This window comes from Strongyloides ratti, assembly GCF_001040885.1.
Source record: "Strongyloides ratti genome assembly S_ratti_ED321, chromosome : X".
Taxonomy (NCBI): Eukaryota; Metazoa; Nematoda; class Chromadorea; order Rhabditida; family Strongyloididae; genus Strongyloides; species Strongyloides ratti.
The window spans coordinates 424,897-440,040 of record NC_037309.1 but is presented as its reverse complement, the minus strand read 5'-3'; the positions used below and the strand labels follow the sequence as shown (position 1 = coordinate 440,040).

General features: G+C 20.2%; 7 protein-coding genes across 7 annotated transcripts; 6 read left to right on the top strand and 1 right to left on the bottom strand.

Annotated features, from left to right (window-relative positions):
* Window positions 1-74: 74 nt before the first annotated feature.
* SRAE_X000008800 (Selenoprotein P, N-terminal domain-containing protein) lies at window positions 75-1,719 on the top strand (the record flags this gene model as incomplete). Its single annotated transcript, XM_024644389.1, has 3 exons — window positions 75-400; window positions 455-1,067; window positions 1,117-1,719. 3 exons carry the CDS (start codon window positions 75-77, stop codon window positions 1,717-1,719), a joined length of 1,542 nt encoding a protein of 513 aa, XP_024509953.1.
* Window positions 1,720-3,020: 1,301 nt separating this feature from the next.
* SRAE_X000008700 (Biogenesis of lysosome-related organelles complex 1 subunit 2) lies at window positions 3,021-3,743 on the top strand (the record flags this gene model as incomplete). Its single annotated transcript, XM_024644388.1, has 6 exons — window positions 3,021-3,025; window positions 3,066-3,137; window positions 3,186-3,331; window positions 3,387-3,506; window positions 3,561-3,665; window positions 3,712-3,743. The coding sequence occupies 6 exons, from the start codon at window positions 3,021-3,023 to the stop codon at window positions 3,741-3,743; spliced, it is 480 nt and encodes a 159-aa protein (XP_024509952.1).
* A 967-nt stretch (window positions 3,744-4,710) lies between these two features.
* SRAE_X000008600 (Hypothetical protein) lies at window positions 4,711-6,333 on the top strand (the record flags this gene model as incomplete). Its single annotated transcript, XM_024644387.1, has 4 exons — window positions 4,711-4,816; window positions 4,861-5,307; window positions 5,963-6,220; window positions 6,284-6,333. 4 exons carry the CDS (start codon window positions 4,711-4,713, stop codon window positions 6,331-6,333), a joined length of 861 nt encoding a protein of 286 aa, XP_024509951.1.
* A 573-nt stretch (window positions 6,334-6,906) lies between these two features.
* Window positions 6,907-8,277, top strand: SRAE_X000008500 (Beta-lactamase-related domain and Beta-lactamase/transpeptidase-like domain-containing protein; the record flags this gene model as incomplete). Its single annotated transcript, XM_024644386.1, has 2 exons — window positions 6,907-7,064; window positions 7,143-8,277. The coding sequence occupies 2 exons, from the start codon at window positions 6,907-6,909 to the stop codon at window positions 8,275-8,277; spliced, it is 1,293 nt and encodes a 430-aa protein (XP_024509950.1).
* Window positions 8,278-8,951: 674 nt separating this feature from the next.
* Window positions 8,952-9,962, top strand: SRAE_X000008400 (Nematode cuticle collagen, N-terminal domain and Collagen triple helix repeat-containing protein; the record flags this gene model as incomplete). The annotated part of the gene is made up of 2 exons (XM_024644384.1): window positions 8,952-9,119; window positions 9,171-9,962. 2 exons carry the CDS (start codon window positions 8,952-8,954, stop codon window positions 9,960-9,962), a joined length of 960 nt encoding a protein of 319 aa, XP_024509949.1.
* A 1,111-nt stretch (window positions 9,963-11,073) lies between these two features.
* On the top strand, window positions 11,074-11,791 carry SRAE_X000008300 (ADP ribosylation factor-like 4; the record flags this gene model as incomplete). Its single annotated transcript, XM_024644383.1, has 3 exons — window positions 11,074-11,229; window positions 11,290-11,556; window positions 11,618-11,791. 3 exons carry the CDS (start codon window positions 11,074-11,076, stop codon window positions 11,789-11,791), a joined length of 597 nt encoding a protein of 198 aa, XP_024509948.1.
* Window positions 11,792-11,920: 129 nt separating this feature from the next.
* Window positions 11,921-13,054, bottom strand: SRAE_X000008200 (Ephrin; the record flags this gene model as incomplete). Its single annotated transcript, XM_024644382.1, has 4 exons — window positions 11,921-12,285; window positions 12,363-12,525; window positions 12,618-12,738; window positions 12,906-13,054. 4 exons carry the CDS (start codon window positions 13,052-13,054, stop codon window positions 11,921-11,923), a joined length of 798 nt encoding a protein of 265 aa, XP_024509947.1.
* Window positions 13,055-15,144: the final 2,090 nt, after the last annotated feature.

Sequence of the window (15,144 nt, the reverse complement as noted above, 5' to 3'; positions counted from 1 at the left end):
TTTTAATGAATTTATTACTTAAAATTATACTTATTTTTTTGATTATTATTAATCAACAATATGTAGAAACATTAATGAAATTATGTACTAATGTTTCAAATAAAGTTTGGTTTAAAAATAAAGATTTTATTCAACCATATATAGGAAATATATTATATCTTACTAAAATTACCTATTCAAATAGAAATGTTGAAAATGAAATATTTCAATTTAATCGTTTGGGAGCAATGTTACGTGATATAAAGTTTCTTATTTTGATTGACAAAGAATTTGATCAAAATTATCTTACTACTTTGAAAAATAGATATACTTATGTATCTATAATTCAAGATGATGGTGGGCAATTTGATCCATATTATTATTTAAATGCTAGTGATGATGAAAAATTGTTATTTGATAGGTAAGAATGACATTTTAAAATAAAATTTTAATAATAATTATAATATATTATTAGATGTGGTAGACTTGCTATGGTAAGAAAAAAACAACCAATTAATGATCAAAGTTTTATGGAAGAATATAATATTTTAAATAGAGCAGTAAATTATGCTTATTGTGGATGGTGCAAATATGATACTTCAAAAAATCAAAAAAATAATATAAATAATTATAATACCTATCAACAACAAGGAAGAAATTTTATTAAAGATGGCAGTTATACTAATGTTGAACCAAAAAATACTAACATTGATTCACAATACGCAAAAACAAATACTAAATATGATAATTTCCCAAATGATGTTAATGATAAAAAAATAACACTAAATCCAACTATAAAAGCAATTAATAATAATAAAAAATTTAATCCAACAATTAATAAAAATCCAAATAATATTGAAAATTTATTTTATGGAACAGTCAAACCATATGAAGTTAATTATATTTCAAATAAAAAAATGGAAAAAAATGTAAATGATAAAAAAAGTTTTAATGATTTTAATATTAATACGGGAAATAAAAATTATCCTGATGTTGTTTCATTGTATCCAGATACATCTGATCAAGTATCTATAGAAGATTATGAATATCTTGATATTGCTGATATCCCTTTAACAACAGAATCAACAGTAAGTAATATTTTATCTCTTTCATAATATTATTATATATTTATTTTAGAGAAATCAAATACCGCAACCAACACCAACAAATATTCAATTATGGCCAACATATAACTCAGGACAATTTGATTATCAGATAAATATGCCATGTGCAGGATTTACAGATGAAATATGTTTCCATCAAAAAGCCAATATGCCTTTAAATAAAGTTCATCGTTGTTGTCATGAACGTATACTTTTAACAGATTTATGTGTACCAGGAAAATGTTCAAATGTTACTATACAATTATGTTGTATACAAAAATTTTTACAATCAAAACATAAATGTTGTAATGATGAGGAACAATCAAGAAGTCACTCACCAACAGACTCATTTAATAGATGTTGTTTTGAAAATTTTATTAGTGGTGATGATGATTGTTGTCCAAGTGGACATGCTGAAAATCAATGGAGAGATATATATGACTTATGTTTTCCAAATGTTGAATTTGATTTATCAAATATAAAAGTACCAACATTTATATCAGGAAGTGTTGTTATTAGTGAATTTGATTTCTCTAAAACAGATGAATGGAAATTTAGTTGTCCATATGGTAGTCAAAGTCAACAATGGGCTTATTTAGAAAGTGAAAATGGTAATGAAAATAATTTGATAACTTAATTTTTATAACTATTTTTACTACAATATAATTTTTTTTAACTTTTTTCTTATAAAATTATTGACATAAGGATAATAATATGTATCATATAATAATATAAATAAAACTTTTTTTTTTTAACTTTTAGTAAATTTTCCAATTGACAAAGAACAATGATTTATTTAATTAATATATAAAAAAGTTAAAGCAAATAAAATATTTAAAGTCAGTTGATTCCATTCTTTAAAAATAAAAGAGAATTATCCTTTATTTATATTTATAAAAATGTAAAGTCATTTGTCTTTTAAAATTATTTTTCTCATAATTAAAAATGCTACATTCTTTGATGCCTTTAGTCCTTTAAATTTAACACTTTTTTTTTCATTAAAAACAATGTGAAAATGATATTATAGTTATTTACTAGATAATATTATATTATTTATGTCATTTGTATTTGTAAAAATGAATTTAGCTGATTAAATAAATTATATTTTTTTATTAATTATTAATTAGTTTTACTATACTTCCTTTTTGGAAACAAAATACTAAGATATTTGTTATTTGATATAAAAAAATAACAGAATAAATATTAAATTACAAATATACGTTTTTTTTTAATAATTGATTAGAATATATTAATTTTTTTTTATATATTTTTGTAGTGATAAATTTGTTTTCACAGTTTTATATATATTATTAGTATTATTAAAGTTCACATAAACATTTTTCCAACAGCTTTTTAAAAATTGGATTGTAAATGTTTTATATATAAGTAATATTAAATATGTTATTAAAATTTGTTTAAATTAATTATTTAGTTTAGTTCTGTTGTCACATGTTGGTTATTATAAATAATTCTAGTTAAATAAAAACAAACTATTTTTTTTCCTTTTTATTTGTGAAAAAAAAAAGTAAAAATAAATATCTTAAATGAAATATTTATATAATTTTTTAATTTCAAATATTTTAATAATGTTTTTTTGATAGCTTTATTAATAATATTCTTTTAATTTTTAATATTGTATGTTCATTCATTAAATAATTCTAGTAGCTTATCTATATTGAGTTGATAAGATTTATCATTATATGTTTCATATATCATATTATTATAAAAAAATGACCAAAATATTTATTAACATTATTTATTTCTAACAATATTATTGATCATATAATATTTAAAAGTTCAAAATTGTTTTATTTAAAATTTGTATAGTTAAATTTACATCTACGTAATAATTTATTCTTAAAACAAAGATTTTTAAATACTAAAGATTATAATATATTATTTACGTAATGAAAACCCATAGATTAAAACCATTGGAACATGTTGTTAAAATAATTTTAAAAAAATTGTATAGTTATATTTTAGCACAGCTAATATTGATATATTAAAATTAAATAAAGCGATAGATTATTCTTTTGAAAGATTATATTTAATATTGTTCGTTAACAAATTATGATTTTTTTTTTTATCATAAATAATTTTTAGTAGAATGGCTGAAATTAATGAACAAACAGGGACTTCTTTTGAACTACCACCAACACCAGCTGTTGTTGATAAAACTGATAAAGCTCAGAAAGAAGCTAAAATAATGAATCAAAAAGTTTCTTCTTTTTTGGAGGGACAAATTGAATGTAAGATTTTTTTTTATTTTAAAATTTTGTTATATAGTTTTTTTTTCTTATTAAGCAACAATTCAAGAATATAAAGTGTTAGGTGATATGAATGATGTTGCAGCACAAAGATATGATGATATGAAACACGTTGCAAGAAGTGTCAATGACAAATATACAGAACTAAATCAAAAATGTAATATATTATTTTTAAAATTTATATAATATCAACTTTAATAATTTTTTTTAGGTGAGCAATTACATACTTTTCTTAATCAAATTGATGTAATTGATAAGGCTAGTAAAGATTTAGAAGCTATAGTTTATAATCTTGATGAGTATGTCAAGAAGTTAGGTATGTTACAAAAATGATTTATTTTAATTAATTTCTTTTTTTTAAGAGCAACGATTTGCTTCAATGACTAAGAAGTGAATAAACAATCTTTTATCTTTTTGCCTCAAAATGTATACTTGGCATAATAATTTTGCAAATTAATTGAAATCATTGTTTTATTTTAATATTTACAATATAATTTCATAAAATTTAAATTACTTAAAGAAATGTAATTATTTTCTAATTATTTACATTTTTTTTAAAAATAAAATATATATTTATAATTACATAAATATACATATAATTTGATAAAAATATTATTGACTTTTTATCAAAAATAATAACAATTGAATCGAGTTAACCTTCAAAAAGTTTTTTTATCAAACTAATTATAAAAATTTGTTAATTCAAATTATTATAATACAGGTAATGGAAAATTTCTACCCTTGCCAAATAAATAACAACATTTTTTTTTTTAATTTTAAAGTTGTTAAATAAAAATATTTTCTGTTAATTACTGAAAACAACATAAATTATTAAAAATTTTCTTTTCTTAGTTCAATTTTGTTTTTTGAAATAGCAATATTTACTCAATATAATATTAGTAAATAATTTTTATTTTGTTATTTAAAAAGTTCATTTAACTTGAAAAAAATATGATAATTTTAAATTATTATGATTATTATTTTTTAAAAATTCAGAAAAGTAATTTTATATGATAGATAATCAATTAAAAAAATTTGATATTTTCTATTATAAAAAAAATATGTATATCTATTCTTGAAACATTTTTTATCATCTTTGACATGAAAGTATATTTATAATTGAGGGATATATGATTTAATAATTTTATTTACAATTAAAAAAATTAAAAAATACTGTTAAAAAAGTATTTGATATATCATTTATGCCTCGATTACTTTTAGTAATTTTTTTTTATAATAATATTATTATTCAATCCAGTTAATTATCCTTAATCATCCAACCCCAAATAAATCATTTTAATGTTTAATAAAAAGACTTTAAATATCAAGATTATTATTGAGATATATTTCATTTTGTAATAATGATATATGATAAGCGACTTGCTTTTAAAATTTTTTTGTACATTATACTTATTTTGACTATTAATTTGTTATCTAATGGACAAATAACAAATATAGACGAAGAAGGTAAAATCATATGTTTATTAATAATTCGTAAATTTTTATTTAAGATATAGACATTCCTTATCAAAATGCTAATGAAGATATGACTATGGTTACTGATATTACGAAACATAATAATTTTATTTACAAAAGACATGCTGTAAAAGATCATGAAAAAAAGAAAAATAGTGAGGAAGTAGCTAATGATTCATCTTCAGATTTAGAGTCAGAATTTGTATCAACAAATAACGAAACACTTGTAGAAAGTGAAGAAAATAGTGAAAACAAAAATTCAACTGTTCCAGATAGTGATGAGTATCAAAATAATAATTTGGAGGGTAGTGATATTGAAAATCAAGATTCACTAGAAAATTTTGAAGATTTAGAGAAAAATGAAGATGGTAATAAAACTGTTTTAAAACATTCATTGAATCGTGAAAAACGAGTCAACAAAGCAGGATCAAGTCACAAAAATCGTCCATCTCTAAATCGTGTTACCAGTACCAAGAATAAAGGTAATTCAGAAATAAATTCAAGGAATTAATAAGGAAGTCTCATTAACAAAAGCTTGGTCATTATAATATTGATAAGAATAATAAATAACCTTCGTTTGAATAATTTATTTTATCCAAACAAATATTCTCCATAATATCATATCTTAAAAGGATACACAAACAATTATATTCATATGAATGTTTAAATCTTGTTATTATTCCATTATAAATTTTTGTCACCAAAAAAAAAGGAAGATATATTATTTTTTGCAATTCTGATATCATTATACATAATAAATATTTTTTCCAAGGTATCAAATGAATATTTAATTAGATAAAGTTATAAAAACATTTTACACTAATGCATTACGCAAATAAATATGATAAATAATTCATGAAATGTTGTTTCTTGATTGTTTATTAAAATAATACTCACCATAATTATAAAAAAAGAATTTTTTTTTCTCCATTAAATGTTACAATTAAAATATTATTTTTCATAAAGTTAATATTGCTATTATTTTTTTTTCCTTATTGAAAATATTATAAGTTTATGAAAAAAAAAAGTTTAGTAAATATTTTTAAAAAAAATTTTTAATGTTTTTACATATATTTAATAAAAATTTTAATTCATTTATTTTTTAAGTTTTATTACTAAATATATTATATATTTTAGATATCATGTGTAAACTTTTACCATTGTTATTACTTGCTCTTTTAATTTTTCAAGTATCATTCATTCAAGTTGTCATAAGTGATCAAAATGATTTAAGCAATCTTCGTCACTTACTTTATGCTCCTTACAATGATAAACTTCGTATTGGAGATTCATTTGACAATATGGATTATAATTCTTTGTTATACTGGAATCAATTGTCTAAAATGAAAGCCCCATATGCAAGAAATATAAGAAATATATTAAATTCACCACATCGTAAGTTTTATAAGTTTTGAAATAAAAACAATAATTATTATAATCATAAAATTTTTTTTTTAGTTTTAATTACAACAAAACGTTTTCGTAATATTGATGATAACAAAAAATAAATGAAATAAATACAAAAAAATTTTTTCCTTATAATTAAAAAAAAAATTTATTAACATTGAATTAGATGAAATATTTTCCGAATAATTTTTCAAGCAATAAATGAAACTTTTTATCCCAATAGTCATCATACAGCTTTATTTTGTCTGATAATGTAGAAAAAAAAAACAACTACAAAAGACATTTTAACTTTTAACAAATTGAAATAGACTTAACTTTTCATTACATATTGTTAACTTTTTAAACAAATAAAATAAATTTTTAATCTTATCAATTGAACTTCTTAATCATTTGTTAAATCATTATTAACTGTACACTTTTATGTTTTCTTTTCTCGGTGAGTCGTTCAGTTCGTACTAAACGTTTATAGTTTTAAATTTAATCAAATACATATTATCATTATCTCATTTCGTGTGTTTCAACACATTATTAAAAAAGGTTACTTTATCCATATTTTTTTTTAAAAAACTTTATATTGATAAGGACATATTCTCAATAATAAGAAACATTAAAAATTACTATATATTTTAAAATTCAAAAAGTTGTTTATTATTTTATAAGATATTATATCAAATATGGATGATATTAAAAAGTATGGTATTATACAAGTATTTTTATTAATTATTTTATTAAATATATTTGCTCATGTATATTGGCCAATGTCATATGGAAGAAATGTTAAAATAAATGGTTATATTGATAATAAATTTGATTACGTTAAAAAAGCTTTTGAGTAAGTATTTGTACTTTTATTTCTCTTATACTTTTTTTTTTCTTATTTAACATATGATTTATTTATAAATTTTTATAGAAATAATTTTTTAAAAGGAATGGAAAGAGAGGGTGCTAATGTAGCTGTTTTTTATAAGGGAATAAATGTCGTTAATTTATATGGTGGAATTAAAAATAATTCTAATAATGAAGAATGGGATCATAAAACTAAAACTGTTATATTTTCAACAACTAAAGCAATATCATCTGTTTGTATAGCGTTACTTGTTGATAGAAATTATATAAAATATGAAGATAAAGTAACTAAAGTTTGGCCGGAATATGGACAATATGGTAAAGAAAATACAACTATTGAACATGTTTTAACACATATGGCTGGTATACCTTATTTAGAAAAAGAAATATCATTAGAAATAGGATCAAATGAAGAAGAAATAGCAAGGATTATTGAAAATAGTACACCTATATGGCCACCAGGTTATACATCTGGATATCATGGTTTAACATTTGGTTGGATTATTAATGAAATTGTCAAAAGAACTGATCCAAAAAAAAGATCATTACATACATTTTTTAAGGATGAAATTGCAATACCATATAATCTTGATATTGATATTGGATGTAAAAAAGAAAATTATCATCAAGTAGCAAAAATATCACAACCATCAATAATTGAAATTATTAAAGATACATTAATTCAACCATTAATGATACCAATGTTTGGTATTGTATTTTTACAACCAAATGGTTCACCAATTGTTAAGATGCAAGAAAATCCATCATGGATGAAGATGACTTTAAATGATATTCCTTTTAATGATCCAAAAATTTTATCAATACCAAATGGTGCTATAACAGGAATAACAAATAGTTATAATTTAGGAAAATTATTTAATTTATTTATTAATGGTAAAATTGTTAGTAATAGAACATTAAGTCAAATAACAGAACCAACATTAACAAATTGGCATTTAGAAAGGACAACATTATGGCCAGTTTATAAAGGAAGAGGATTTTTTTGGGATATTAGTTTAGTTGATTCATCTAAATATATTTTTGGTCATCCAGGATATGGATGTCAAGGTTTACATATTGATTTAGATAATGAATTAGTCATAGTATATCTATCAAACGGTTTAAAAAGTTCTACAAGTATTTTATGTGTCCCATATCAAAACATTTTAAAAGCAACATATAAATCTATAGATTTATAAACAATATACTTATATATAAATATATATATAATATTATTTTTAAAAAAATAATTGGATCTCTATTTTTTTTAACTTTTGTTTCGTAAATATTATTAAAAATAATATAAATTATTAAAAAGAAACATTAAAAATCCTTTTATTTTTAATTTATAAAATGATAAAAAAGTATTTTTTATTATTTTTTCTAAATAAAAATATAAGTATGTTTAATTATTATATTCAAATTATAAAATATTACTTTGTTTTTTTTTTAAACTTTTATATAAAATAAACAACAAAATGGAAACAGGCTTTAATAAGATGATTAATAATAGTATTAAAAAAAAACATGAAACTACAATCATATAATTATTTCTTAAACATTCATGTGCGGTAATAATCAAGATTAACCCGAATTGTATATTTTCCTTGTTTTTTTCCTTATTCTTCTTAGTCCAAATAGTTAATTTTTTTTATAATATAGTATGCATAATTAACTATCATATTTTTTTCTACATTTTAATAAAAAAAAGGAAAAAAAACCCCAAGGGTAATTAATAATGAAACTGGCATTTTGTCTTGTTAAGAAGCTTGATTATTTGGAGGTTGGATATTATAAGTTTTGAGTATATAAATATGATAAAATTTATTATAATTTATATTATCTTTAAAGTTTTTAACTTAATATTATTAATATGGAAGGTAAAGATACACCTCAACATAGACAAATGCGTAGTATTGCTTTTATAGCAATAGTCGTTTCAACTGCTGCTGTTTTTGCTTCTGTTGTTACATTACCAATGCTCTACAATTATGTTCAATCATTACAAACTCATCTTTTAAGTGAAACTGACTTTTGCAAGGTAAATTTTTTTATACTTAAAAATAAATAAAATATTTATTTCTTTTTTAAGGTAAAATCAAAAGATATGTTGCTAGAAGTTACTGCATTACAAATTGGAAAAAGACAAAATCATAGAATAAAAAGAGGTTGGCTTTTTGGTCAATATATTGCTGATAAAGATAATCAAAACAATGGAGGAAGACGTGTTTCAATGAATGGTGGTGGAAATATGGGAGGAGGTTATGGTGTTGCTGTTAATGCTGAACCAGAACAAGTATGTTGTACATGTCATCAAGGTCCACCAGGACCACCAGGACCACCTGGAGTAGAAGGTCAACATGGAAATGATGGAAATCATGGTAAAGATGGTCAACCAGGAAAGAATGCTGAATTAATACCAGCTCAACCATATGAACCATGTATAATTTGTCCAGTTGGTGTTGTTGGACCACAAGGACCAATGGGACCAAAAGGACCACCAGGACCAAAAGGATCACAAGGAGAAAATGCTAAACCAGGTTTGAATGGTGAAAAAGGACCACAAGGAGCTGAAGGAACTCCAGGAAGACCAGGTAGACCAGGACCAAAAGGCGCTCCAGGTGCTGCAGGAAGACTTATATATGTTCAAGGACCACAAGGACCACAAGGTATCAAGGGAGTACAAGGAATACCTGGAGTTAAAGGACCAAAAGGAGCACCAGGAAATAGTTATCCAGGACCACCAGGACAACAAGGAGATCAAGGTGCACCAGGAAGAGATGGAAGAGCTGGACAAGGAGGACAAAAAGGACCAATTGGTGAACAAGGTGAAGTTGGATCATGTGATCACTGCCCTGCTCCACGTTTACCACCAGGTTATTAATTTATTAAAAAAATAAGCTTAAAAAATGCATAATTTTCTTGATTATTAAAATGATACTTCAAATAAAATAAAATATAAACTGGAAAAAAAGTTTTTGAAATTCTAGTTAAGTATGTTAACTAATAAGAATAGTTAAACAAATTCATTTTTTCATGTCTCAATAGTTAATTGTCTTTTTAATGAAAAGTCTTAATCGACTTAAACAAACAACAACATACACATTACATTGAAAATTTTTGTATAAGCTTTTATCAATTATATATATATATATATTTATATATATATGCACCTTCCACATTCAATACGTATCTCTAAATAAATATAAAAGATATTTAAGAAAAAAAAATCTTTATCATTATACATATATAAAATAAGACGCATGTTGTATTTTCTAGTCAATATATTTTTCAAATATTTTTTTTTTATTACATTTACCTAAAATTTTTATATACATATAAATAAATTTGACATAAATAGTTAATGATTCAATAACAATATCAAATATATATTATAAATTTTTAAATTGATTAAAAATCTATATATTTTCTACTTATACATCTTTTAACATCTTTTATATTAAAATATATGCTATAAATACAATTTATATTATAAATTGAAAAAGTTTTATTATTTTAATTGTGTTTATGATATAAGATTTATTTTATAACAATATATTTTATAAAAATAAATTAAAATAGATATATTTAAAATTTTTGATTTTATATAATTTTTAATTAATATCTATAATATTTTATTTCTATATACAAATTAGATCATAAAACAATGAATCATATTATAAAATTATCATTTGTAATGTAAAAACGGTACGACAATGTCATTGAATATTTCGTATATAAATATATATTGTTTCTATTCATTTGTTGAAAGAAGTATTTTTATAAGATGACATTTTAAAAAAAATTTTAATATATTATGTTCTTAAATTTAAAATTGATTTTTATTATTTTTTATTTTTTAATATTGATAATAATTTTAGATTTTACCAAAATTCTTTTCATTACTAATTAACTAAAAATTAATAATTTTTTTTATTGTAAATACTAAATAGAATATAAAAAAAAATATAGTTATTAAAAAAAAAAATAATAAAATGGGTTCAGCAATATCATTACATATTTTTAAATCATCTGATCATAGAATTGTTATATTAGGTTTAGATAATGCAGGTAAAACAACAGTTTTATATAGAGTAAAACTTCATGAAATTGTTCTTACTCAACCAACAATTGGATTTAACTGTGAAAAGGTATGCTTTATTTATTATATTTAATAATAATATTAATAAATAATTTTTTATTTTTTATAGTATAAAGTTATGGGTGGTTTTGCAAAGGGGCATAATTTTACATTATGGGATGTTGGAGGACATCAACGTTTACGTCCCCTATGGAGAACATATATGAAGGCAGCCTCAGCATTAATATATGTTATTGATACAAGTAATAAAAATAGATTTGAAGAAGCTAAAGATGAATTAGAAACATTATTAATATCATATGAATTACCAATATATGTACCTATATTATTATTAGCAAATAAACAAGATTTACCAGGTTCAATGGAAGTTTCGCAGGTATATTAATTATTATATAAAATAATTAAAATTTTTTTATTATTCTAAATTAATTTTATAGTTAAAAAAAAAACTTGATATATATTTTGGAGAACGTATAGTTGAATGTATTGGATGTTGTGGTGTTACTGGTGAAGGTTTAGAAAATATTTTCGAAATGTTATTATATATTATTAATTTATCAAAGCAAAAATTTCAGCATTTAATAAAAAATGGAATTACAAAGCAAAAATAATTTTTTATAGTATAGTTTTTTATATAAAATAACTTTTTTTGAAACGATGTAATTTTTTAACATATATATATATAATCATTAACAAATATATAAAAATAAATAATAATATATAAAATTTTTTTTTATTAATTATATAAGAAAAAAAATATAACTAATGATAAAGAAAAATAAATATATCATAAAAATATTATAATTTAAAGAAATATTTTTAGTTGAATTTATATAACCATATAATTCATCATCATTATATTCCACATCAGCATTATGAATTTTATAGACGATTGCTGTATCATCATTAAAACTTTGTAATAATCCAGCCGTCATCGAATTACTTTCATCCTTTTCTATATATTTATTTTCAATATTTGTTTGCGAATTTTCATTACTTAATTTTTGATCTTTTTCCTGAATTTCAAATTTAATTTTCATATTATCAGTTAAACATAATCCACCCTCTGTATTATCAATACCATCTAATGTTCCAGTTGATGTTGCTTAAAAAAAATATAAGAAATTAAAGATTAAATTTAATTAAAAAGAAATATATATATATATAATAAAAAGTACTTACAAATTAAATAATAATCTTCACCTGGTTTAAAAACAAATGCACCAACTAGTGGGGAAACTTCCCGAAAAACAATATTTATTGAACTAGTCAAATTTGGATTTTTACATGTACCAATAATTTTTGAATTTATTAATGAACATTTTTCATAACCTTCTTTTGAAACCTATAAATAATATTTTTTTTTTAATTAAAAAAAAATGTAATAATTATTTTTTTTTTCTTCCATTTTTTTTTTTAGTAATTTCATGTACTTACAATATATAATTTAGAATATTTATATTTTCTATCATTTTCTCTAGCTTTGGGGCAATTTATTTTAATTCTATCCATAATATGTGCTTGTATAACAGGTTTAATATTGTTGTTATTATTGAATCTTAAAATTAAATATTAAAAAAAAATTGTATATAATCATTTAATAATAATAAAAAACTTAGAAAGTTTTTTTTTATCAAACATATTTTTAAGAATATAATTATATATTAATATTTGATAGTTTAATTATAAAAATAATTATAAGTAATTATATAATTTTTTACTTACATTTCATTTTGTGGATCCCATAATAAATCTGTTAATTTTTTTCCATCAACAAACAACGAATCACTAGTTAATAAAATATTAAATGCAATAAATAATAAGATATTATAAAATAATGATCCAATAGTATTATTTAATTTGTTAATTACCATTATTTAAACTGCATAAAATATAAAACCAATAAAAAAAATTTTTTTTTAAATCTTATTTCACTATTAGTTATATAAAATAATTTGAATATATATATATAAATATATCAATGTCTTTTTTAATTTTAGAACATAGCAAAAATCTAAATAAAAAAAAAGTATATATTTTGAGTAAAAGATATATGTTATGTGAAAATAAATATGTATTAATTGAAAATTTTTGTTATAAAAAGAAAATTATTAAATAAAAATTGTTAAATATATTAAAAAGAAATTTATGATAAATAAAAACTTTACAATATTGTTAATTTCAAACAATTAATGAAGTATTTAATAAAAGCAAAATATAAAATTTGAACAATTTTTGGATAATATATGAAAAAAAATGGTTTTAACTTATATTATTATATAAATAAAATTTGATTTTAAATATAATTTAATAAGACATTTATTTATATATTTTGTGAAAACATAGTAGTATATTTATGAACAAAAAAAAAAAAACTTTTCCTTTTTTACAGTTATATTTAAATAACTAAGAAGTATATATATACATTTTATTAGAAATATAACAATTGTATTTTGTATGATTTTCTAAATATTTTATAGATAAAAATAATATTTTTAAAATTGTTTAAGAGAAAATTAGAAATTTATATTATATTTAAACTGTTACAAAATAAATCAGATTATACTTCAAAGATGTAAACTTATTTATATTCAAAAGATAAATGATTATAATTTCGCTGACTTTTTCTTGATAAACTAAAATAATAGTTAAAAATTCAAAACTTAATTTGTTGGAAAGGAAAATTTAATAACAACCTTTGGTAATGTGACAAATTTTATTTTAAATATATTATATCACTATATACATATGTAGATAAATAGTACTGTTCTTTTTCAATTTACTTTAATAATCATTACAAACTATTAATTAGACAAAAGGAAGTTTATAGCTAAATTAAGGAAACTTTTCTATTTAGTGTGAAAGTGATAAATTATGAAAACAATTTAAAATTAAGAATGTTGTATATTATTATAAATCTCTACTCATTAGTACTAGATAATTAAATCTTTTATTTATAAAAGTTAAAATCTTATAGTTAATAAATTTACTTATAATTTTATATCATTAATAATAATAATAATAACAACAATAAAAAAATCATTTTTTTTAAAATAATTTATATATAAAAATATATAATATTTTTATTAATAATAATATTTATAAAATAGAATGATATAAATGTTTAACGTTCATCTTTATTAGTAATATTTAGATACATACTTATAAATTATAACAATAAGGCAAACAAATTATATATTGATATAAATTATCTTTTCTATGAATAAAAGAGAGACCCATCACTATACTAAGGTACATGGATTAATTTCAAACTTATATTATTCACCTGTCAATCTATAAATAATATTGAGTACTAAAAAGGAAATTATATTTAAGCTTAGCACATAATTATTCTTAATATTACTTTCACTAGGGTAAGATATCATAATTTCAATAGCAATTATATATAAATATAACTTCTTTAAATATTTAAATTATATTTTATAAATACAAAATAACTTTTATTAAAAATATATTTATTATATATGATTACAATATATATCTATTAGATATATCTTTTGTCATTGATATATTAATAATATTTATAAATATAAAAAAAAAAATTAAAAGAAAAATAATGAATTAAAATTAATTAGAAAATGTATTATAGAAAATATGATTAAAAGTTTTTGAGTGAACGTTATAAAATGATAATATTATTTAATTGTACGAAACTTAATTATAATATATTCATCTATATAAAAGTTGTATATATATAATATAAACTTTTACCATAAAATGCTTTTATCTAATATAAAAAGGATAAACAGTAGTATCATGATAAAGCAGTTTACCGGAAACTGATATCAAAACAGTAATGAATAATATAATTATACTAAAAGTTTATAAGAATTTAAATGATCTTTAAGTTGTATAGTTGTATATATCTATATAAATAAATAAAAAAAAATATTTATATAAATGAATGAAATCTTGTCTATTACTAGTCACTTAAATAATTTGG